The 25,604-nt window shown below is 48.2% G+C and overlaps 1 protein-coding gene across 2 annotated transcripts in view; it reads right to left on the bottom strand.

Annotated features, from left to right (window-relative positions):
- Positions 1-25,604, bottom strand: part of Fyn (FYN proto-oncogene, Src family tyrosine kinase) — a 193,269-nt gene that overhangs the window by 48,063 nt on the left and 119,602 nt on the right. For both annotated transcript variants that reach the window (XM_021173874.2, XM_021173875.2), the window contains exons 4-5: positions 5,456-5,713; positions 1,764-1,860 (exon numbers count right to left, since the gene is read on the bottom strand). In XM_021173874.2, the coding sequence (XP_021029533.1) occupies positions 1,764-1,860; positions 5,456-5,702 (344 nt within the window). In that variant the 5' untranslated portion in view covers positions 5,703-5,713. The remainder of the gene's footprint in view (positions 1-1,763; positions 1,861-5,455; positions 5,714-25,604) is intronic.

Below are 25,604 nucleotides of genomic sequence, written 5' to 3'. Positions count from 1 at the left end.
GAGGTCTCTAGAGGGGGGGAGGTAATTCTGGCTGCACGGACATGCTTAGTATGTGAGAAAACAGTACATTCTGTCCTTGAAATTTGTGGTAAAATATATGTAACATAAATGTATCCATTTTTGCATTTTAAATGTGAGGTTACAAAACAGTAAGTCAGCATATCCACTGCTGCCCAACCAGCACCAGGCACCATTATATGCACCTTTGCCATGCATTTCAATAAATTAAAAACCAAAACGCAGCCACCCCTCTTTTGGTGTTGACAATTGCTCCTAATTTTAAGTCTCTTGCTTTATGCAGACAGTGTCTGCTGACATTTAGAAGAGTTACTAGTGTGTCTGGAGGCATGGGGTTTTGCTGTTGAAAGCTACTATGTTCTCAGTGCAGTGCTGAGAGCCAGGGGCACCCTGGAGAAGGGCAGGCTTCCCATGGAGACACTCTTGAGGTTACAGGGGGTTCTCCACTGCTACACCCCTCCTCTTTCCGGGTATGTGTTACCTCTTACCTCAACCCCTAGGTTCCTCTTTTTTAGAGAGAACAGAAAGAAGGGCCAAGCTTCAAGCCATTCAACTGCCTTGAAATTCAGCCAGAGAAATCGCAATCAGACTTCTTAGCAAGAGCAGCGCCCACCCCACCTCCACCCCAGGTGCCTCGTCCCAGGTGGCAGTCTTTCCCCATGAGTGGGGAGCACTCATCAATACACTTGAGGTGCTGAGGCACACAGTACCATCTTCTTGGGAGTGGATTTTCCTTCAGTTCTCTCATCTATGCATACTGAGGGAGGTGATGCTTTGGTACTGACAGAAAGCAGAGGCACAGTTGCTTGTCCTCCACAGGTGATGACTGTGGGGCTTGAAAAGGGTGTTAACCTTTACCCTAAGTTTGCCTGCTTCCCGGTGACAGTTGTTCCTGGTGGTCACATTCTCAAGTAGGTGAAAGGGCTCTGCTTTCTTCTTAAGAGCACAGACACCCCCATATTTTCACTCAGGAAACCACCTCAACAGGCTTCACAGTCGTGAAGAGTGGGGGATCTGGTTGCTGGCCTGAAGGGTGAGGCCTCTGACAATGCCCACACCTGAATAATGGAGAGCAGCTCAGAGCAGAGAGCACGTGGCTGGCACCCACGCTGTGTGCCAGGCATTTGAGAATACGGGTTTTCCCGGGGATGGCTGCTTTATGTTCTTTACTGAGATGCAAACGCATGGACCCTGGGGTTAGAGAGATGCTAGGGAGATGCTCAGTGGTTAAGAGTGCTCGCTCACAAGTCTGTATCCCAGCAGCGTTTCTCTCACAAGCCTGTAACTGTAGTGCTGGCTGAGGGGGGTGCGGGGCGGGCGGGGGGGGGGAAGGGCCACTGCTAAGCTTGCTGGCTGCCAGCTGAGCTGAAACCTAGGTGGCTCCAGGATCAAGGAGAGACCTGCCTCAAAGTGACGGAGGAGGACACCTGATTGCTTCCTCTGACCTTGATGGGCTCCCTTGCAACACTCTCTCTCTCTCTCTCTCTCTCACTCACACACACAGAGAAGCTTGCTCTCTCTCTCGCATGTACACTTAAGAAGTAGATTCTAAAAAGGACTCTGGTGCCCTCTTTAGCACTTAGTACCATGTAGTATTGCACTTTGTCCCCAGTTCGCTCAGGCTCTAATGCCATGAGCTAGTGAATTTAGAAGGCATTCTTTCCTTACTTTCAGATAGCAGATGCATTTGTTGTGAGAACCTTTCCCCCAAACCAAAGAGCATGTGTGCTCCACCCCAAACTTACGAGCTGTTCAATATTTGAAATTTTTCTCCTTTGTGAAAACTCAGGTCATCTTCCGTCCGTGCTTCATAGTCATAAAGTGCCACAAACAGTGTCACTCCTGCCAAAAAAGAGCAGAGACTATTACACAGGGAATTGATACTAAGAAATCACATTTTTGCTAAAGTCTCATCCTTAAAAATCTATACTTAGCATTAATAAACATATTGAGGCATTGTAATTAATATGGTGTCGCATGGCTGGCTTTATAATGTGGTCTGTGTAGAGGAGGCTTTATGACAAAACCCTAGAGCTGACGGACGTCGACTCTGGGTGAGCGCTGGGTAAGAGACAGGGCTCTGACTGACATGAATCTGTGGCAAGCACTGGCCTACTTTATCCCCCACGAGTTTCCCTGAAGGCCTGAGCTAAGCCCTGGGTAAATGGATCACTCTTCCATCCCTAGTACAAGGTAGCAGTGAATGGAAGAGACTTGTTCTGTGGCTCGGGGACATCGAGTCGTCTCTGCAATGCTCACCCCAGGTGGGAGATGCACTGCCCTTGGCCCCCACCCCAGCTGTGGTCATGGTTGTCAGCTCCGGGGTCTTGCTGCTGCTACTTCCTGCCTCCTTGGTTCTTCTTCTGCCTTGCATTTACTTCTCTCACACTGGCTACTCCCTCTTCCTCACGTCCATCTTAGGTCCTCTCACCCGCCGACTCCCACGGACTGTCCCACATCCCAGAAGTTTCAACAGCAAAAATCTACCCAGCATTCCACTCAGCCTAGGGCTTGCCCCACGCAGTAGGCAGAGCACAGTGACTCCTGCCTGGTTCTCATGCCCTTGTTCGGCACTCTCCCACTTAGGAACATAACAACTTGATTTACTTAACACAGTGTACAAAGGGGACAGATGTCCCCAGTGTGACACATGTTTTCAGAAGAAGGTGACTTCTCTACTTCCACACTACCTTAAGGAGGGTGTCACGCCAGCATGACGACAGACTGGCTAACCCTGGCCAGGGACTTGATTCTGCCACTCATGCCTACAGCCTCTAACCAGGCTCTCCCTTCCAGATTCAGACCCACAGAAACGCAGGTAATAGATATAGATCATAAATGTATGTGTTGTTTAAGCTGTTAATTTTGTGGTTGTTACACAGGATGTGATACCTAATGGGAGCTTTGAATTTCTCTGTAATTTGGCTTCTTGTTTTAATTTCGGCAAATTTCCCAGTGCCTATGATGGCTTGTCAACACCTGGCTTCCCCTCTCCCAGGGCCACACTGCTGTGGGGATCATCCTTCCAGGGAGGACCTGCCTTTCATCTGTCTCAGGTGGATGTCCTGACCGGGGAGCTGGGCTCCTTCAGTCTTCCTTTCTTAAGGCTTCTCTGAGAGTAGGGGAGTCTGGCTTAGAACACACTGTGGGAGCCTCTGTGGCCATGCCTACTCTGATTCCGTACTTCATTCACAGATGTCTCTTTCTAAGAGCAGATCCAAGCCATCTTCACTCGTGGAAGACAGCCCTTCCTGCACTCTTTCTCCATCACTGAGGGGTTTTATGCCCTGGGGATGGAGGAGGAAGCAATGCAGATTGCTCACGACCTTAGGGGTCTGACAGCAAAGCATCCAGAAAGCCCAGGACACACAATGCAACCACTCCCCCTCCCCAAAGATGGAACGCCTGCCCATATCCCAGGCTCTGCCTCTTGAAGATATATCTTTAAACATATGTGCTTTTGCCTATGTGCACCATATGTGTGTCAGAGCCTGTAGGGGCCAGAAGAGGACACTGGATCCCTCTGAACTGGAGCTGCCAGTGGTTATTAGCCATTGATGGAGGTTCTGGGAACAGAACTTGGGTCATCTGTCAGAGCAGTAAGGGCTCTTAACCCCTAAGCCACAGCACCTCTCCAGCCCCAGGGTACTGCGGTGTACACTTCAAATAATATAAGGAGTCAGATGGCCTCTTCCATTAAGACTATCCAAGGAGCCCATGCTGGTGACCTTAATGAATGAGACATGTTCACTTGGGATTCACATCCAGCCTTCATGAATGAATGAACAGGGCTGATGCTTCTGTTTGCTTAATTAAGAGTCAGCAAACATAAAAATCTCAACAAACACCTCTCACAGTGGAGGTGCATGTGTGTTGAGTATTCATTTGGCTTTCCTTTTTCTTCTGTATTTTCTAAGGACAGAGGACCCTAGACTGTCTGTTTCCTTTCCAGGCACTTGAGGTGGGGGGTGGGGGGCGGGTACAGGCCGTGGAGGTTTGGTGAGGGTCTCCTACAAGGCTGGATTTGAGGGTAAGCTGGTATCATTGCAGCAGGGGTGAGCACAGGGTTTGTTCTACAGACATTGACAGTGTAGTGCTGGAAGAGACAAGTGTCCAAAGGCCGGTCAGGACCCTCTTCCAACTCCACTGCATAAGCTGTCCACAGAGAAAGAGCCCCAGCCTCAGCAGCGTCAGCTCTCCGGGTAAAAAGCCATGATAGGTTGTCAGAGCAGACACGAGGCATCTGCCCCCAGATGAGCCAAGAGACGCTACATTCTTTTAAACTTTTGTAATAAACAATTTTGGAACAAATAATGCAAAATATCTGGTTACCATGGTTCACACTCTGGGACAGTATTTGGAAGACTACAAATACATGAGGCAGCTTACAGAGACTGTAGGGAATGTGTGTGAGGATGTATGGTAGATACGTTATGGAGCACTAGCTAAGTCAGCAAATAGATGTGCGGGTGAAACCCAGCCCTGTGGTGGGAAACAGAAGGAGCCCTGGGGGAGGAAGGGACGAGAGAGAATATGAAATGGTTTTGGCACACAGAGCTCAGCCTGAAACTCACACAGCCGGTGTGATATTTCATGGCTGTGCTCCCAACGCTCACTAAGGCAGAGGGATTATTAACGGTCTGAGGACAGCCTGGGCTACAAAATGGCAGCCTGTCTCAAAAGTCACACAAAGCAAAACAATCCACACAGAGAATGTAACAGCAGAATATAGGGATGAATGAAAACTCGAGGGGTGACCAGGCTGGAGGGAAATGAGGAACATGCTGCCAACCACCCACACTGGCCAGGCAGGCCGAAGAGTGGGAAGAGGGACAGAAACTACCCTGTAAGTCAGGAAGGATGCATCACACTGGAGTGCTCGGGTACACCCCAGAGCTGGTCCTATTCAGGGTAGGCAGGACTGGGAGCCCTTGGCTGACAGGCCACAGTAGACACTGCAATGCAGTTAGCAGTACTAACTGGTGCTGAATTCTCAGAGCAATGACAAGAGGTCTCCTGCTCCCGAGAAGCCAGGCATTTGGTTCTTCGATAGTCAACTTGGGCCTGAAGATGGATGAAGTTGACCAAAACTTCTCTGTTAAAATGAGTCAACTGAAGCATGTATATGTATATGTATATGTATATGTATATGTATATGTATATGTATATATATATGTATATATATATATAGTTGCCAAGATAATTAGGAGCATAACCAAAGGGCTGGTCAGATGCTCAGAAGGTAAAGGCATTTGCTCCCCACTCTTAATGATCCGAGCTCGATCCCTGGAACCACGTGAGATGAGGGAGCCCGCTCCCAGTTGTTCTCCTACGACCACACACCTGTGGCATGCTTGCACCCACCCCATCCACACACAGCAATGACTCTGAAAGAGCACAGCTGTGCCCTCACCCATCCTGATTGACAGTGGCTTACCTGTCCCTCCTCGTGTGCGTAGGGTCCCAGTGTGAGAGGAGGAGTTCACACCCCCAAAGACGGTGAGTCCCTGGCCCCCGGCTGCGTGGAAGTTGTTGTAGTTCGGGATGGAGGTCACGCCGAAGCTGGGGTAGTGCTGAGGGGTGGGGTCTGTGCCATAGCGGTACCCAGAGCTCTGGTTCAGGCTGCCGTCCCTCTCCTCTGTCAGTTTCGCTGCTTCTTTATCCTTACATTGCACACAGCCCATTATCCAAGCTCCTGATGGAAGAGAAAGGAGGCTGTGAACATGCAGGTTTCCTGGCTACCCTAACACGGAAGACGGGCGGGAGATGCATCAGGCTGATCAAAGCAGGGCCAAGGGGGCCGACCGCTGCCCAAAGCTGGCCACCAATTTCTTAGGTTTTTCTTTAGTCACCTCAAGGACTAATATGAGCAATAAAGTGAGTTTTTCAACACTAGAGCAAAACCTTCCAATACAGTGCCCTCTAAGGAGGATGTTGGGTTACCTGGACAGGAGAGGATGCAGCCCCAGGACTATTTACCAGACACTCCCACTGTAAGCACTTATTACTCACAAAAGGATGGTCCGCATTAAAACTGAGAAGTAATGACTGCGTGGAAAGTAAAGCTGGGCAGGACCAGAGGCTGTCATGACAGCCTCCAGAAGCACAAGCACTTGGCGCTGCTAATTAGCATTTCAATTTTCTATTAGAGTTTGACATTCTTAAATGCTCATTTAGAAAGTGTTGCTATGGTCCAGAGGCAGTGGTAGATGGAAAGGCTGAGCTATGCCGCCCCACCCTCCTCTCACCTGCCTTCCCAGGGCTCCTCATCTGGTAAATCCCCAGAGATCCAGCTGCTCCTATCCGAATCCTGAGGGGCATCCTCCTCAGGGCAGCTCCGTTTACATCACTCTTCCTGCTTCAGCTCTTACCTTCCTGTCTGGGGATGAGGCCTTGACCACAGCTGCCCTTTCTTCTGGACAAGCAAGGAACCCACCATGTCCCAGTTAAGACACCACTTCTTTTGTGAAGCCTTCTCTGACCCCCCCTTTCCACAAGATGGGGTAGGACCTTTTTTAAGTGCCCACTGGCTTCTATGCTTTCCTTCAGCTTGGGACCCACTGTGTCACATTAAGAGGTGGCCTGTCTACTGTCCCTCTGCCCCATGGACAAAGGTCCATTTCTTCACAGATATACTGCCAATGCCCAGCACATGGGAGTTACTGAAGAAGTGACAACTGGATGAGGAAAAAGTCTGTTCTGTGCTGTATTTCTTTTTCTTTCTTTCTGTACCAAACCCAACCTTTCTCCCAGTGACTTTCATCAACAATATGTCCTGCTTCCTTCGACCCCATCCCTCCTTTTTGGAGACAGGATCTCACTATGTAACTGGCTGTCCACGTAGACTAGGATGACCTGGAAGCTGTGCAGCACCATACTGTCCTGCATTTTCTAATGTTACTGGTATGTAGGTGAGAAGTGAGAACTCAGACATACAGGGAAGGTAATGAATGTTACCACTGTAAGTGCACTGTGGGCAGACAGAACTTGCAGGAAGTGTCCCTGCCAAGACTCTGAAAAGTAGCTTTGGGACCAAAGCGTCAAATAAGAACCACGTGACATGATGTCTAATAGCATACACTCTCTGGGGAAGGCAGGGCTGGCACAGACCAGGAAGAGATTTAAGACCATAAAGGGTAACTCATATCCACGTAGGAGCTGTCACAGGGTGAGGAGATGCTGGTGGCAGTTCCTAAGCACTGAGCTCGTCTTACCAGGACACATTAGACACTCCAGAGCTCTCACAACCTACACTTCAGCAAATGCTTAGTGAGTTGACTTCAAGTTCTTGGGAATGGGAATGTTTGTCAGGCAGTCGCCTACTACTTGAGCTGAGATCACCAAATCTGGAACCCATTTCCTCATAAATCATTCAAGATGAATTTACAGCATGCTGTGTCCAAGACGCTCTCTCACTTATGGACAGCGAAGGATTTTAATGAGTTTCCAACAGGAAACTATCGCCAAGGCATAATCTACTGAGGTATTTCACCACCACTGCTACTCCATCAGATGGGTATGTACCTCGCTGACTTTGTCTTAACTCTTCCATGGTGCAACGTTGCTTTGAGCTTTGGCAAGGACCAGACAGAACATACTTGCTCCAAGTGCTTTTTTTCTTGGGGATTTCATTGATTTGTTTAAGCAGAGGATGTGAGCCTAGAATTAGAGGGTCACGCTCATACCTGGAACCCCTGTCCACCAGGAGACATAGTAGGCAATGCTTGGAGATGTTTTCAGTTGCCAAAACTTAGGGAAAGGGGTACTTGTACTTTGTCAAACTTCTTACAAGGCACAGAATAGTCTCCTGTAACAAGCAATTCCCAGTGTCACAGGTGTTACCTGGGAGAAACCCTGATGTTCTCTGAAACCTAAAACCAATGAGAACTTTCACTGCAAACCATCTTTTTAATGCAACAAAGCCATCTCATTAGAACTCTTGCAGAAAACAGGACATCGTGTCTCACAAAACAAAGAAAAGGCAACATTCTAGAGTCCCTAAAAAGAGTTCCACAGTGTTAACACATGATTCACAGTGCAGGTAGTTTCAGGGAAAGGCATAATTCCTTTGAAGTCAGGGACTGGCTGCTGGTCCTCTGCTTCCCAGCTGTGTGTGTCTTACAAGCCTGGTGCAGAGTTAAGCATTCTACAGACATCAAGTGACTAAACCAAAATGATCAAAAAACAATTTTGGAGAAGGTAATCTTTGTAGAGGGAATGCAGTGCATGCCCTTGACGTTCTGAGTTAACTATATGCTTCTACTCAGATCTTGCTCGCTCTATTCTTGACTGACTTAGAGGAAGAATCAGGAGTAATGGTAGAAATGGGAGCAAGACAAAACAGAAATAATGTGGACACTAAGAGTCCATCACGATGATCTGTGTGAGAATCTGTGGTCTTCACCCTCCCATGTGGCCCAGGCAGCCTAACTATTCCTAGATAGAGAGTGAGGAGACACTATACAGATGGCACTCTGTGTCATCAGGCTCCTCACTGTGAGGCAAACTTCTGGGCATTTGGACTAAGATAAGAATATCTCTACTGGGCGGTGGTAGTGCATGCCAATCCTAGCACTTGGGAGGCAAAGGCAGGTGGATTTCTGAGTTCGAAGGCCAGCCTGGTCTACAAAGTGAGTTCCAGGACAGCCAGGGCTATACAGAGAAAACCCTGTCTCGAAAAACCAAACCAAAACAAAACAACAACAAAAACAAAAAGAAAAGAAAAGAATCTCTCTATTATTCGGTGGTTTCTGTGTCCACCAACATGGAGTGAGTGTACTAACTATTCTAGTTGCTTTTGGTTTGTAGGTCACTGCAAAGTACTGTCAGTGCCACTCTGACAACACTGGGGCCCTGGAGTCCTGACGTGTAAGACACCACATCCATGTACCTAGTCCATGTGTCTGTGTCTAGAAGAGCTGGCAGCTGAGATTCTTCACTAACCTGACCTTGTGTGACTAGTCCAGATATCCAGATTATAGCCTGTTTCTCCATCCCTTTGAAAGCTGAGGGACCCTGTTTCCTTAAATGGACATAGTCCCACAAATCTATTTAAGTTACACAACAGGGGAAGAGTTGCCAGACACACTGAAGCACAGCCACACCCTCCTCCCATGAGCACAGCAGACATGATCACTTTATACTGCGGTCATGGTGTGGCCTCAAACCCTCCACACAGTTCTTCTGTGACAGAGGGGCCCTGCAGTATGGGGGTGTGGGTCTCAGCTATCACAGGTCAGGTACGTTCTGACCAGAGGTGGGCCCAGGTGGGTACCCACTCTCAGAAGTTTTCGGAGGCTGGGGACACAAACAATGAGAAAGCTTCCATTTCCTCAGCTGCCAATCCAAGAGCAATGCCCATGATCAAGTTCTACAGCTGCTGGGTAACAAGGCCTGGATGAGACACCGGCCATGCTGGCAAACGCCTTTCTCTGCAACATACAGGGAAAAGAGCCAATGAGTAGCCGCCATCTTAGCGGAGTAGCCTGCTACCCGGGAGCCAACTTAAGAAGGAATGGAGAAGTGAGAGATCTAGACTTAGCTCCTCATCCCTATCCCCCTCCCATGCCCCATTCTCACCCTGGGAGCCTAGTGGGCAGCGCTGGCCTGGGAAAGGACAGTGAGGTCTGGCCACAGAACTCTGACATGACTTGCCTCACGGTCCCTTCCGCTCTAGCATCGCCCTTTCTTGGGCAAATCTGACAATGGAGAGTAAGAAAAGGATGGGAGCCGGACCAACAACACATAAGCAATGAGGAATTCAGAGCAGAGTTGTAGGTCCCCTGAAGCTCCTCACACTGTGTCAGGGGCAATGGCAAAAGTGGACAGCTTCCTTAATGAACAGCAGTGGGATGAGAGAGGGCAGGAGGAGGCAGAGCACAGTCAGAGTGAGGTGACCTTCAGAGAGAGGCTCCTGGCACACAGCTTTTGATTCTGAGAAAATCACCACCACCCACAGGATGAGTAACTTTACTAGGACTTTAAGGAACTTTACTAGATTCTCAGCAGACAGTGAATCCCCTGAGGAACCAGGGCAGCTGATTATGAGTTTTCCCCACGTAACTGCTAGAGCCTCATTTAGGCAGCTGAACACTATGCCCGGAGCAGTGGTAGCTGGGTTTCAGAACCTGCCAGCCAAGTTTCCTGATTCACCAACACCTTTCAATCCTGTGCAATGGGTTGTTCCTTCTTCCTAGAACACAGAGCCAGATGACCCTGGCAGCTTACAGGTCTTTATCTGTCTTTTGGGTACAGTCAGAGAGGTCCTAGGAATTAGGTGGATGGAAAAAAGCAGGGTGCCTTGGTGCCTCTTGGTTGCATAAGCACTCATGGAGGTCCTAAGCCAAAGGAAAGATCCAGCTGGGTTTGCATTGTGCAACTGTAAGACCTTGGGGGCTGAGCTGCAGACAGCCTTGGTGCTGGGTCCACCCTGTGTCAGTGCAGCGCAGCGCAGTTCTGCCCACTTGGCAAAGTATAGTTGCTGCCAGATGGATGGAAGAAGTGAGCCATCGGTCCCTGGCCCTGCTTAGGTTGTGCTGTGGTGCGCAGAACTGTAAGCTACCTTCCAACTTCCTGTACAGTCTCCAGGATGTGTGAATTAAACAGTTGCTCCTGTGTTAGGCTGTGTGACCTGGCGTAGCTAACCTTAGGAAGGACAGTGTCCCCATGAGCTGACCTCATCAAGTAAGCCCTGGAGGTCATGGCTCTTCTTGCACATGCAGAGCCAAAATGTGAGAAGAAGCGTTCAAAGTGAGGAGCCTCTCTCCTGCAGTTCTTAACACGTAGCCAGATGTGGGCTCTCCATTGCTGAGGAGCGCTCACAGCTGGCAGGGCAGGGAACTGGTATGTCAGTTCCAGACCACAGCAAGCCAAAGCAACTGAGACGGATGGAGAGTCTGTGTGAGTCAGGAAACCGATGCCTCCCTAGCGAGGCCCCAGTGACAGCTCAGCTGACACCCTTAGTTCAGAGATTCTGGTCATGCTATGTGCCGGCTTACGGCCCACAGAATGGTGAGCTAATACACGGATGCTGTCCGAAGCCCGTAGAAGATGAATGCCTAGTTACGGGATGGGGCACTGTAGAGATGGTGGCTCCACATCCTGGCAGTCATAGCCAACATCCAAAGAGTATGTATGTATACTTATGTATGCCAGGCACTGTACTGTACTGCAATGGAAAACACAACCCCACCACATTCTAAGTCCTCAAACATGGGCCCTGTTATAGAGAGGTTGGGGAATTTGTCCACAGCTCAGCTCGGGGTGGGGATGAGAGGTGACAACAGGTAACTAGAGTCCATGTCCAGAACTCAGGACTTCTGCAACAAAGCTGCTTTCTGTACCATGGAGCCCTGGTAAGTCCACACAAAAGTGTACAAAAGAGGCATGGTGGGAAAGTCATAGGGAAGGACGCCTCCTGACACCACCTCCAGGGACAGAGAGCACAGTCCCTCTGTTAGCCTTGGTGCCTCTGTCTCCATCTACATTCCACACTGTGAATAGTGGATTCTATGGAGGTGCGGGAACCACAGTGTATAGTGAGTCACCTCTTCCTTGGTATGGTTTGGCATCTTAATGACTGTTTGAGCCAACAAAACTAAAGCAGCCCTCAATTTCCCCGTCTTTCCTATCTGTGGCAAGGGTATAAATACATACCACGAGGGAGGCGGTATCGGTTTCCTTGGTATAAAAATGAACTGTCCTATTGCATTTAAGACATGATTCATTCACTTTACAGGCAAATTAACGCATGAAGTGAAGTGTTCGTATCATCTGCCCCACCCCAACCAGACACAAAAGACGTATGTACTTGTGGTAGAATGCTGTGAAAGAAAGCCCCTACCAAACACGCCTTCTGACACCCTGCAGTCTCTCAGGTGAGAAGGCCACAGGACAGGGGAGTGTGCACAACGCAGACACTGACCACATGCAGTGGCCAGAAGACTGGACTTGCTACGTATCAAATCAAAGCTTTACTTCACAAACAGCAAGTGTCTGGCTGTTGGGTCATCCGTGTGTGGTCACTGCAAAGGCTCTGAGGGGACGAGGACGGATCCTGTCCCACCCTGACAGCAATGGATGAAACCAATCACTCACAGAACACCATGGCACAGCAGGAAAGAGGCGCATTCCTGGCACCTGGAATCCGCTCTGGTGCTGCTTGTGTCGATAACCCCTAGGCTGAGAAACTGCAGTCTTTTCCTCTTTCCCACCCCACCCCCCTCACTGCGCCTGGAGCTCTGAAGGCTCAATGGAAGGGAGACAGAAGCGTGAGCCCCCGAGAGTGAGCATTCACACTGCTGTCAGCCAGCCAGCCACTGGATGGGCTCCCAAACCTAAATGGCCAAATGAAGTTTTAACAGGGAATCGTGGAAGGGCTCCAGGGAGAGGGTAAGAGATGCTTCTTGCGCCCAGTTTGCTTTGGATCTCTGAGTCGACAGGAGACAGAGAGAATGTGCTGATACAAATGAGAGTGATTAGCCCTGTTTATACGAAGGGATTCTGGAGAGACAGGGTATCCCACCTTCCCCAACTCTTCCAGACCACAGAAGAGTGTGGCACAGTTAAGTTTTTAAGGGTTTTTATAAAGGAGCCATTACTGCCATTTAATTCCAGAGTTCCAGAACACATTCTTCATCTTCAAAGAAACCCCTGTGCTCTAAGCAGCTACTTGCCAATGATCCCTATCTTCCCTGACACCTATCTAACCTACCTTAGGTCTCTGTGGGTTTGCCTAATCCAGATATTTGGTATGGATTTAATCACATGATACACAACCTTGGCTTCGTTCTATTTTTCATTAGGGCATAACGCATTTAAGATTCATCTGCAGTGTAGTAACAGCATTGTATTAAAGTTATCATTCCATTAATCACTAAGTATCTGTCACTGTATGACTATATCATAAGGTGCTCATCCATTTAGAAATTATGAATATCCTGGCTACTTCCTCCTTTGAATAATTCTGTTATCAACATTTATGTACAAGTTTATTTTGTAAATAGATATTTTAAAAAATGGATTTATATAGATAAGACAAACCAACTAGGCAGGAAATGAGGGAACAATATTGGTAGCACCTCCCTCTCCCCCGACACCACTGAAACTTAAGGGAAAACAGCAGTTTCCACAAGTAATCAGAGAAATACTTTAGATTAGTAAGTGATTTAATTAGCAACTAAATTCACAGATGAGTCCTCTACCCAACAGTGACAGAGGGTCCCTTGAAATGAGTTTGCTCTTACACTGCTGTGGAGACTTCTGGTAAACCAAACTGGTAACGTCAACAAGGGGCCTAAGACAGGCTTGCCTTTTGGCCTGTGAGTATGTGCTAAGTGAGGTTTTATAAAATGCTGTTTATCACTTTGGAAAGTAGAAAACATGCAAGTGTTTAATGAGAGGTGGTGAATTTATAAGGTATGTCTACGACAGAACGGTAAGCAGAGGAGAAAACAGACATGGTGTGTACTCTGAAGCAGTGGGCTGCGTCGAGGAGGCACCAGGCCATTCCAGCTACAAAATGGATGCCTGCGATGCGCTTCAGGGGGGCAGGCTGAATCGCCACAGGTGCGTGACAGAGACCGCACTGTGAGAACGCACCATGTTGATGAGTTCAAGTTGCCTTTATTCTTTCATAGGACACATCCCTTGTTTCAGTTCCCAACTGAGTTTGTATGTAAGCTGAAACAATCACATAGTCATAAAGTATAAAACTGGAGATGGGAGGGGAGAACATTAAGAGGCAACTTCTGGAAGGCACAATAGCTAACCAGTCAAGAACAGTTAGCGTGCTTTCTACTCCTTGGTGGGTGGTGAGAGGTTGTGCAGCAAGCAGGCAGTGAGCTGCAGAAACCTTACTGTGGCAGGGGAAGCAGAGGCACTGATGTCAAACCTGAGGACGCAATGGGTGATCACGCCAGACCTGGGCATGAAAAGGTCAGCTTAGGAACTTTGGGAAGGTCATGAAACACCTGTCCTTCTGGAAGGGAGAAGCTAATTACCATTCCTCAGACCACAGGGCAGAATGGACCTGCAGGTGGGGACACACTCCACAGTACTGACTGTTGCCACCTTCAGACAAGGGAAGTCTTTGTCACCTCATTCTCTATAGACCAATCATTTTAAAGGGTTCACTGTTCCACCAATCATATTGTGCCTAGTTGCTGATGCTCTATTCTGCCCCTGGAAACCATACAAGAACTCGCTGGGATATTGGGAGTAGCCACCACTCCTTCAGGTCTGGGATGGCCCCAGTGCACTGGAGCAATAAATTCCTCTTGCTTTTTGCATCGATCCCAGCTTCACGTGGTTCACTCAGGGGGTCCCAGGTAAGCTAAGGCTCCCCAGAGTCTTACAGGCAGACAAGGTGGGGGCAATGAATATGCTTCAGTTCTAAGTTCTATATGCTTGGAGACCCTAACCATGTAGGAATGATAATCCTTAATTAAGCAGGCTCTTCCTGGAACTGAGGGCTTGGGCTGAGCTGTGTACTGGCCAGCCCTAGGGAAGGGAGGTCTAACCAGCACTCACTCTCTGGATGCTGCTAGTTGTAGAGGCAGGGGGATTTGTCCTTATGCTTGTTGTTTTCACCCTTTCCAGCTGACACAGTTAGCTTTGACTTTTCTTTTCTCTTCTCTCTCTCTCTCTCTCTCTCTTTTTTTTTTTTTTTTTTTTTTTTTTTTGAGACAGGGTTTCTCTGTGTAGCCCTGGAACTCACTCTGTACACCAGGCTGGCCTCAAACTCAGAAATCCACCTACTTCTGCCTCCCAAGTGTTGGGATTAAAGGCTTGCACCACCACTGTCCAGCTAGCTTTGACTTTTTTGAGCTAGGTTTCCTGAATCCCGGTGGAGCATAGGAGGGAGCAGCCCCACTTTATACAACTTAGCACTCTTCTGAAACACTAAGGTCTGCTGGAGACATCACTTCTCACTGCCCATATCCAGTCAGGCATGTTCCCCCCACTCTGCCCATGCTCTGTAGAACCACGGGCTTCTAGTCACAAACTAGCACAAACAGGAAAGCCAGTGTCACATCTGTGGCTCAGTCGCAAAGCCTGGCTCTCTGGCCTCCTCTGTTTTAGTAACAGTTGTAGCGGGACTGGCTGAGGGCCAGGAGTCACAGTGTCACCTGGCACAGACACAAGCAAACACATTAGAACAGAGCGGCTGCCTGAACAGGCATCACCAATGTCCCTTCTATAGGAAGGAGGAGGCTGAGAGTCCAGGAGGTTCCTTCTCAGGCAGGACAAAAACTCACTCTGCAGATCCTCCCAGTCAGCATGGGGGTTCCTGGCCAGATGATTCTGCATGAGCCTCAGCCTTTCAAAAAACAGTGGGTTCTTTCTCTTCTCTTTAATTCAGTAGCTCTAGTCAAGAAGATCCAGCTCTTACAGAAGCAGATGGCTGGTGGGTGAGATGGCTCAGTGAGTAAGATGCCTGCTGCAAAGCCCACAGGTCTGAGTTTGATTCCTGCTAGAGGGGAGAACTGATGGCTCCCAAGTTGTCTGACCTCCACTCTCATGCCACGCCTTGCATGGAAGCTTTGCCCGGGCACACACACAGATTAAGTAAAAGTGTAATTAAAAAAAAACAAACAAACACGAAAAGCAGTGAATGGAGCAAGCTTGGGACAGTGGGTGTGGCATCCCCATGGATTGCCCCTGCCACAGCAGAATCCGCCGGCAGCCAGCAGCCATCTGCATTGTAAGTCTTTGAAGAATGACAGGGAGCCCTGTGTCTCCCAACCACTGGGACTGTGTGTTGGCACTTCCTCCAAGCTACAAGGAACGCAGGAGCACAGCAGCAGCAGCCTCTGCATCCGGCAGTGATTTAGGATTTCAAAGCTCTGCAGCAGCAGAGTGGTGTGAATGCTGATAAACCAGGCAGTTGGAAAACACACTCAGCTTGAATTCCTGGGCTTCTAAGAGCAAAGAGCAGTGACAAAGGAGGCAGAGAGGCAACCCCAGCCAGCCTCCTCCCTCCTCTTCAAGGTACAGAGTCTGAGAGGGAGGAAGGGGGCGGGGGGGGGGGGCTCTGCCTTCCTTGAGTTTCCTCCCTGCTGCGGAGCCTGGCTATGCAATCCTTTGGTCTTTCATAAGAGGTCAGCATTTAGGAGTGCCCAAGACCCAGGGGAAATGAAAGGAGGGAGAGAAGAACATGGAGCCACCTGCAGGCAGCCAGCACTGGTTCCCAGCAGCCCTTGGAGAACAGCATCTGAGGTGACAAACTGGCTACTCTGAGGAAGGGGCTGCTGCCACCTCTGCTAATGCACTGAAGGCATGACTGAAGCCTGACCTTGTCAGTTAAAAAAACCTAAATCAATCAAAAAAGGCGGCACATATGTTTTATGAGCCACCATACATTTATATACACTATTAACTGATTATAAATACATGCTAAGGTAACCTAACAGTGACATTTACTTGACATGTACATTATTACTATTATCAATATTTTTATTTTTATTATTACTGTTATCAGTGTTGTATCAGAGAATTAGGAGCTTGGAGAATTCTGCTCTCAGTAGGTCTGAAAGAATTCAGTTTTGGGATGAGCATGGGGGTGCACGTCTTTGATCCCAGCACTCCAGAGGCCAAGGCAGGTGAACCTCCGTGAATCCTGAGGCCAGTTTAGTCTACATTGCAAGTTTCAAGACAGTCAGGGCTACATAATAGAGAAAGCCTGTCTTAAAAAACAAACAAACAAAAACTTTAAAAAAAATCTCCCCCAAAATAGTTTTGACAATTCTAAGGCCCAAATTCATCTCTGATAATAATTGAGTCACAGAAGAGGCCGGGAGAAAGGGTGTGGCAGGGTGTCCCTCATCCCACTAGACATCCACAGTGGCGGTTTCCAGTGGGCCTATGACGGTACAGCTGAAGACCACACCTTGAGATTTTCTTCTGTCCAGCTGTTTCCATGTCATTTCAGCTGTGGGCTGACTGCAAATGGCTATGAAAACCCGAGGGTCTTTATCTTTTAGATGACGTCTCCCTTCTTGCATCCCGTGGCATAGAAGGAGCATGCAGTGTGGTGGAAACCAGCTTCAACAGAGAGATAACTGGCTAAGGAATGGTGTGGCATCATGACAGCAAGAACCTGGGAAGGCATCATTCACCCTAACTCACCGGCTTTAACCTTCAGGCAAGGGAAGCATGGACAGGTGTAAGGGGCATGGTCGTTCTGCTATGACAACCTGGACTTAAAGGAACAGGAGGAAGTGATTATAACACAGAAATGAAGCCTGGGTCCCTGGGGCACATGTCCATGTCCCTTTACCACTGGCCACAAGCTCCTGTGAGCAAGAAAACAACAACCATGAATTACTACACCTGAACAAGAACACAAGCCTTCTCAGCGCTTTAAATACGGTCTCTCTCAGTGCTCAGAGTGACCATACCCAGGCACTCAGGTAAGGAACATAGGGTTAACAGAACTGAAACACCTGCCTGGATTATGTAGTTTGTGAGGCTTCGGTCTGAGTCCACGTTACTGCATTCATGGCTTCTATACTATACACTAAGCCATGATGTCTTTTGAGTGGGACACTCTGCATTTAGTCTCCTAGGTTGCTTCATATGTGTCTATGACATCTTAGTTTCTTAGTATTGGGCTCATGCTTTACAGAAGGGCTGAGAGTAGTGGCATCCTGTAGTAAGGATGCTGAGTGGCCTGGAGTGTGACCTCTTAATATCCTGGAGTCTAGTGTTCTCATTGATGGGCGATGAGGCTTCAACTAGAAGTGGTGATGCTGATGTTTCTGAAGAAGCCACAGCTTTTCTTTATAGATTCAAACAAAACCATGGAGCCCACAGACCAGTATAGTCCCTATGCTACGTCCCTAAGCTGAATCTTTGGATCAAGGGTTCTTGTGCAGTAACCTGGCCAAACGGTTAAGTTTGGCTGCAAGTGCTCACGTCCTCCTGCCGACTGTCACAGTGCCTGTAGTTTTTACCTTAACCCTTACGCTAGGCTTCAGGTGTCCCTTCTAACTACAGTTTTCAGAAGTTCTCCATGTGCCCTTGTGGCTACTATGAAGGACAACTTATAGTCTGGCTCTGTGGCTTCTGTCCCTACCTCCTCCTCGTCCTAGGGAGGCTTCTGTTCTCTCTCCCTGTCTGTTGCTATCCAGGAGGTTGCTAGGTACAGCTGCTCTTCTGAGCTCAGATGAGGAAGAAAGAAAATAATAACAAAATGAAGCAACTTCCCCTATCCCATCCTTCAAACAAAAGATACCAGAAATCACCATAGTTACAATTTACCAGTTCTCATCGGTTTCATTTCCCTCGTGATTTTGTCCTTCTGCCTATATCCTTGTATCTATATTCATCTCTGCTCCCAGACTTTATTCAGTGAGCACAGTTTGATCCCTGCTCTGTGACAGACACTGCAAGGTGAGCAGCTTCTGCCCTTAAGGACCTTATTCATACTGAAGAGGGAGACAGACAAACACACAGACTGGCTGGCCTCAAGCAGGAAGTAAGGTGAGGGAGTCGGTGATTTAAAAGGTGATTGGCTACTGGCTCAGAGAGGAAGGGGATGCCTCTAGAAGCAAGGAACAGCACACTAGAGAGCTACTACAGCAGGATGCTCTCAAGCAGCAGTAAGTGGCCCCATGGCTGATTCGTATTTATAGAGCACTCAGCCATGTGCCAGGCCAGGCTCACTGGGTCTCTGCTTGAGAGAAGCTTGCAGTTAAACAGAACTGAAGCATGCAGATGAGAAAGTGGAGAAGCAGGCAGAGGCCAGATCGTATGTGTTGAGTCTACCGAGTATCTGTACTTTATTCTGCAACATATAAATGACCTCCTTTGATCTACAATAGCCTCATAAGCTGAATATTATTAGCGTCACTGTTATATATCAACAGCACCAGGCAGGGAAGTCAGTGGAAGGAGGTCAAGTAACCCGTGTCAGGCTTCATAGCTAGTCTGAACTGGAATTTAGCCAGGGTGTGGCTAAATCTAAGACCTATACTCTTAACCATGGGCTGATAAGCCAAAGCATTTGTATATTACTCAGCGGGTGGCTGTCCAGATGCACTGAAACTGGGAAGAGAGGAACACAGTGGGGCCAGTCAAGAGGAAAAGAGAGGGAGGACTGCGTAGGTGGCTGACAGAGACTTAGCTAAGTGAGATGCAACTCCGTAAGCCGGACAAACCACTCCATCCATTCTGGCTACCCATCTATACATAAACCATCCAGTGACCACAGAGGGGTACCTTCTGTTGTATCCGAGAAGGAAGATCTGAACCATGGATGCCTGCAGAGGTGACCTGCGATTGGCTTATGGAAGTTCCACTACTGGAGATCCCTGCACTAAAAGAGCCTTGTGATCTTTGGGGGCTTTGAGGAGTGGGGATGGAAGCTTATTGTGCAGCTGTGTAGGTGGTAACTTAAACATGGTGAGGGCAGATTGGACATAGACATCTGCATTGCAGGGCACCAGAAAGCAATTCTACCGCCCACCACAGGTGCATGCGCTGGCTGGTGTTAAACAACAGACTGATATTTTGGGTTAGAATTCTACGGGTCTACCACCCTTCTCTGTCTGCAGAGTCTGCTCTGTCAGGCCAAATGGGAACATCTTTATCACAGCACACAGGAGACAGTGACTTCTCAGTTTTACATGAAATACACAGTTCAGTTTTCAGCTACAACAGGCAGCTGTGCTTGCATACAGAGGGTTGGTGTGGTCGGAGGGACTTGCTCACCCAACCAGCAGCGCTCAACTCACGGCAGCTCAGGGATGCAGTGCTATGTCCTTGCATAAAGCAAACTGGTCTGTTTTGGGAAACAAGCCTTATAAGACTCTAGGTGATGGTGACCAGAGTGTAGCTTCATGTTCTGCTCCAGTTCTGGCTCAATACCACCCAGACTGACTCAGCAAACAACAATGGTGCACACTTAGAATAAGCCATACTCCTGACAAAGGTTGATTGCAGACTGACTATCAGACCAACGGGGGTGGGATATGGCCCCACATACAACAACCTAGTTCTCAGAGCGTCCTACCCTTAGCCTTTCATATGGATACAGTCCTCAGATGCATACCCCTCTGGATTCCTCATTCCCAGTCATTCCCCTTCTCTATAGGTTCTGCCCTAAAGCAACAATGTTGCTAAAAACTATGGTGGGGACTATGGGAAAGACAGATCATGCCAGCCAGCGTCTTGGAGGCTTCTTACTCAGTTTTGTTACTTTGTCAGGATTTTGCAACTGTTTCTGTGGCAGTCTGGTTGACCCCCCTTTTGTTCCTTGCTATTTCTTTTGTGCTTCCAGCATTTGACTCTTTAGGTTAAAACAGCCTCAAATGTCTCCTCTTTGTTCTGACTTTTTTTTTTTTTTTTTTGGACAAAATGAATACATAAAATTTTATCTTCCCTTTGTGGTAGCAGAGTCTTTGGGAGTCAAAGCCAGGTGACAGAGCAATGAGAACTTTTCTTTCATTGTGACTTAAAGCTTCATTATAGATTTCTGGCAAAGCCAACCAAACAAACCAACAAACATTTCACCCACTTTTCAACCTAAAGAACGCAGAACGCATTTCACTTGCTTTTCCGGACCTAAGCAAAACACAACACTGGCCACAGAGATCCTGCAGTCAGTGCTGTGATCCCAACGCCAGCTCACCCTTAGCAGAGTTTTCAGCCTGCCAGGAGAAGTGCAGGTGAACATGTGGAGTAAGAAAATTCATGGACAGCTCTGGCAGCATGAAAGCTAAGGAAACTTCAGAAAAGCACCTTCACACTCACTGAAGAGAAAGTCGGCCTTTCCTGCGGCCATTCTACTCCTAGATATGAATCTGAAAGATGTGATCCACAAAGCAGGGAGCTGTTGCACCGCGTAGGCTGAGGCTTGGGGATGTGAGGAACTGTCTTCTCCCACCGCCCATAGGCACAGCCCTCAGAAAGCCACCATGAGAGTTGGAGCTGGACAGCACATCTCCGCAGGCTGCTTTTCCTTCTCAGTGCCTTGCTGTTGGGGAGGCAGCCTGGTGTTCCTCTACTCAAGCCCCATCTCAGTGGGGGAGGAGGTTGGAGTGTGTAGGCACATCCTCAAGCAGCCCTGAAGCACTCACACAGGCTTGGTACCCTGCAGCAAACACTCCCCAGGGTCTAGTCAAGTGACATTATAGCAACATGTCAAAGCAAGGGTAACTTTCTGCCTCTTGTCCCCACTGTTTTTCTTCTTCTGGTTCAGGTTAACTGTGTGACAGAGGCTCCTTATCACCCTCACGACCATTCATTTTTTCCTCTGGGAACAACCTCCATCTTGTAAGAGAATGAAAGGGGAAGCCCATGGGTTGGCCAGACAGCCTCCTCCTTATGTTCATTCCCAGGGTTCTAGTTTGGAACTGACAAATCCTCAGTGCAAAGAGCTATTGCCCTGTTAGGTTTTAAAAAATGTCTCCCAGGTGTCAAAAGCTGTACAAGATCCACTGGGCACCGAAACCTACCTGGTCAGTAGCATGCGGGGGGGTGGGGGGTGGGGACAGTTTGAACTGCTAACTAAGAGCAGGCCTTTGGCAAGATGCCTATGTAGGGGAGATACTGGGGTTGCTAAGAGGAAACTGAGGTGCTGGGGTGATGGAAAGGTAAATGGCCTCTGGGATGGCATCAGGGAGAGCACACAATGTCCTCCCCACGTGGGGATGCTGTCCGACAACTGCCCAGCCTGTTTCCAGTAGTCTTTGTTTGAGGCTGCAGGGAGGAGAGGGTTGGGAGTGGAGACTCCATTGCACTCCTCGGCCTTACTGCCACGCTGGCTTCCCATCCTCCCAGGCTCTGCAGGGCAGAAAGGCATGGCTGACAGGGAGGCTCCTAGGTTAGGAAGGTGGCTTCTTCCCTGTCAGGTGGGGATCACGCCCCTCCAAGGCTCTGCCACAGTCAATGCGGGTGAGAGAGAGGCAATTGGTACTGCAGCACTCTGATGTCAAAGGGAAGGGACGGCTGGGCCACGTGGCACAGGCAGGCCTATAATCCTAGCTTCTCGGGAGGCTGAGGCAGGAGGACCAAAAGCGTCTGGCCTGCCTGAGCTACAGACAGTGACTTTAAATCCAGCTGGACAACTCGATAAGAACATGTTTCAAAACAACAGCAACAGCACCCAAAAGGAACAGGCTGAAGAGAGCTCACTGGTGGAGGCTTGTCGAGCATGTGGTGAGGCTCTAGGTTCACTCCTCAGTGTTCAGGGGCAACCTTACGTGTTTCAGATGGGCAGCCATCTGGCGCATCACTGACAGTAGTTGCTTAGTAGACACCAACAGATGTGTGTATGTGAGGACAGATTCACACTGGGGCTGAAGCGTTCTCTTGCTGGCAGAGCTAACCTGTCTGTTCTGGGTATGAATAAATCCAGAGACTTCCTGGCCCCTGGAGACAGGCAGGCATCTACTGCAGACATCCAACCACCTCCTAAACAGAGACTGCTCGAAACAAGTTGACTGACAACATGGGTTATTATGATAAAAACCTAAAAAGAAAGAAGAAATTAAGGAGGGGAATACTGTATGTCTGCCCAACACATCTGATCTCAGTTCAGCGAAGAATCTACTCTTTTTTTTTTTTTTTTTTTTTTTCCCTGAGACAGGGTTTTCTCTGTGTAGCCCTGGCTGTCCTGGAACTCACTGTGTAGACCAGGCTGGTGTCGAACTCAGAAATCCGCCTGCCTCTGTCTCCCAAGTACTCGGATTAAAGGCGTGCGCCACCACTGCCTAGCAAGAATCTACTCTTTTATAAAAGGAATTACTATCATGGGACTGCTGTCCTACAAGGACACTTCTGTCCTGTTAAGACAGCATCTCCCTGTGTCGGCCAGGCTGGAAATTTTGTCTCTGCCTTCTGAGTTCTGCCATCACAGGAATGAGCCACCACATCTTGCTAAGATGTATGTACTCTGTTGTTTTTCTGATTCAGGGTCTCCCTGTGTAATGATTCAGGGTCTCCCTGTGTAACCTTTGGTAGCCTTGAACTTGTGACTTTCTTGCCTCTGCCTCCCCTGAGATTACAGGTGTGTTCAACTGAGCCAGGCTAATACATTTCTGATCTACTATTTGGGAGGAGGTGGTAGAAGATTGCTTACATTTTATTATAACTCTTGTGTTGAAAAATCTTAGTTTGCATCATATCATCTGAGTGCCAAATGAAGGCATTAGGGTGAGTGGTATTACTGCACAAAGTATACCAAGTTTACCTAAATTTCAATCTTTAAACACAGCCTTTCCTGAAGCATCTCTTGGTGGCTGACAGAAGAGAAGAGCAAGTGGATGTAAGGGCAGAGGGGTTACACCCATCTCTACTACTTCTTAAAGCCACAGGCAGGATTCTGAGAACCCTGGCATGTTAGGCAGAGTCTTTTGCAGCCTGGGAACTCAAGGGGAACCAAGAACATGTGGGTTTATAGCAGTCATCTTTGAGTTCTTCTGTGGCTCCTTGAAGGGCCCCCAGGCTCTCCTCTCCCCCAACAGTGTTCCTGGCATACCAGGGTTGTCTGACCAACATGACTTCTCTACCTTTTCAAAGAAGGGGCTCAGACACCCCCACAGAGCAGTGTGCTGCTGAAGCCAGCCAGTTCCTAGACGCTATGGACAAGTCACCATAACCAGTCATCTGAACAAGGCCAGCTTGGCCTTCCTTACCTATGCTGTACTGATGGGAAGGGGTAAGTGACAGAGGATACCCCAGTTCAGCTAGAATCTGGGAACCTGCAAAGCTGACCAGGCTGTCGTGGCAGAGCAGTCAGTGAGACTGATGCTTAGCAGAAGCTTGGGGCTATGTCCTCACGGTGAGCTTGTCAGGATGGTACAAGCTCTGTGGCTGAGAGATTGAGGGATGGCTCCTAAGACACAGGTTCCATTTTTCTCTTCAGTTGGGTGCTGAACAATGTCTGAAAGACTGATGACTTCTGGGTGGAAGCCAAGAACTAAACAGAAGGAAATCAAAACAGAGAACTGAAAACCTATTTGGGCACTTGAAGAGATTTTTCTCTTTTTGAGTCTGGCTACTTTCTTTTGTTTGTTAAATGAAAAAGCTCCGACTATATACAACTTCAGTCCTCACATTTTTCTGTAAATTAAAGGATCTGAGTAGATGGGGACGGGGGTTGGGGGGGTGAGTATTGGTGACTGCTGGGGCTAAAGGATTAGGCTGGTGACACACTGAGTTGTAGTACTCAGAGGAACCACATGGATAACCACTCAGAACAAGTGAGCTACATCAAGGGGCACACAGCACATAACCCTCCTGAGGCCAGTGAAGAGGACACACAGGACAACAGGCCCACAACACACCTGCTGGAGGCACACATGTACCCAGGACCTATATGTGTCCTGCATCTGGGTTAGAACTTACCTGAGGATGAAGGTGATAATGGAAGGATACAATGACAATATACAATGACAATACATAACTAGCAACCAAGGCTCTGGGCTCAACATGGGAGATGTCATCCACTAAAGGTGTGAAGTGATCGGAAAACGGCCAGTGAAACAATCACAGAAGACATGAACTAACAGAGTCAGGAAAAAAATCTCCAAACGCATGCTACTCCTGGCCAAGGACTTCCTCTGTTAGACATTATCCTAAGAACAAAAATGTATAGAAAGACTCAACAACATTCATTTCAGTGCAATCAGTGATAATGAAAAATTGGGAATAATCTAGGCATCACCCACAGGAACTTAAGAAAACATATCAACAGATTCCTATGAGGCAATTACAATGACAGCGTGGCAGACTGGCTGGATGCTCATGCCATGTTCAAGGAAATATGCAAGTTACAAAAACACCAGCCAAATGATGATGGCTGGCTCTCCTTCTAGCCCTCTAACCCAGCCACTCCCGAAGTGACAGCTGGGGATGCATCCCTGCTGTACGGGGGATACATTGTAAGTATTTTATCAGATTTGCCTTGGCTCCCACAATCCTCTCTCCATTGTACATCCTCTCTAGTCACTCCCTTTGCCTTGCTGTTCTTTGAATGCACACTCCTTGACTCAGTGCCTGCCAACGCAAGCTCTGCCTACCTGTGTGTGCCCAGCACCTTAAACTATTTCCACCACAAAGCACTCAGTGGATGGATGTTGTAATCTCATTAGGGTGTGACCTTATACATATGTAGATTAAACAGTGGATACACCTTCGTAGATGCAAACATGCCTGTAATCCCAAGGAAGTGAGGCTGCCTGGCAGCCAACCTAACTCTACTAGAGGACCAGAAATATAGCTCAATGACAGAACATTGGCCTAGTCTGAGGCCCCGGTTCAATTCCCAGTTACACATACACACATACACACACACACACACACACACACACACACACACACACACAGAACATGTGCAAGAGAGAAGGGGATGATTGAGGAAGACATGAATACACCAATACTGACTTCTGTGCTTGAGAGTGTATGTGTGCATGCACATACAAACACACACAAATGTGAGTACATACCCCCCACATATATACACAAAGGAAGGAGTGCAGGAAGATCACAGTATTGAAGATATGAAATTCTGAATTTGTTTTTTCCCGTCTATATTCATTTCCATAACAATAGTACTTAAAGGATTTATTTTTATCTATATG

Source organism: Mus caroli, chromosome 10, assembly GCF_900094665.2.
Source record: "Mus caroli chromosome 10, CAROLI_EIJ_v1.1, whole genome shotgun sequence".
NCBI classification, from domain to species: Eukaryota; Metazoa; Chordata; class Mammalia; order Rodentia; family Muridae; genus Mus; species Mus caroli.
This window is presented reverse-complemented; position numbering and strand designations above follow the sequence as displayed.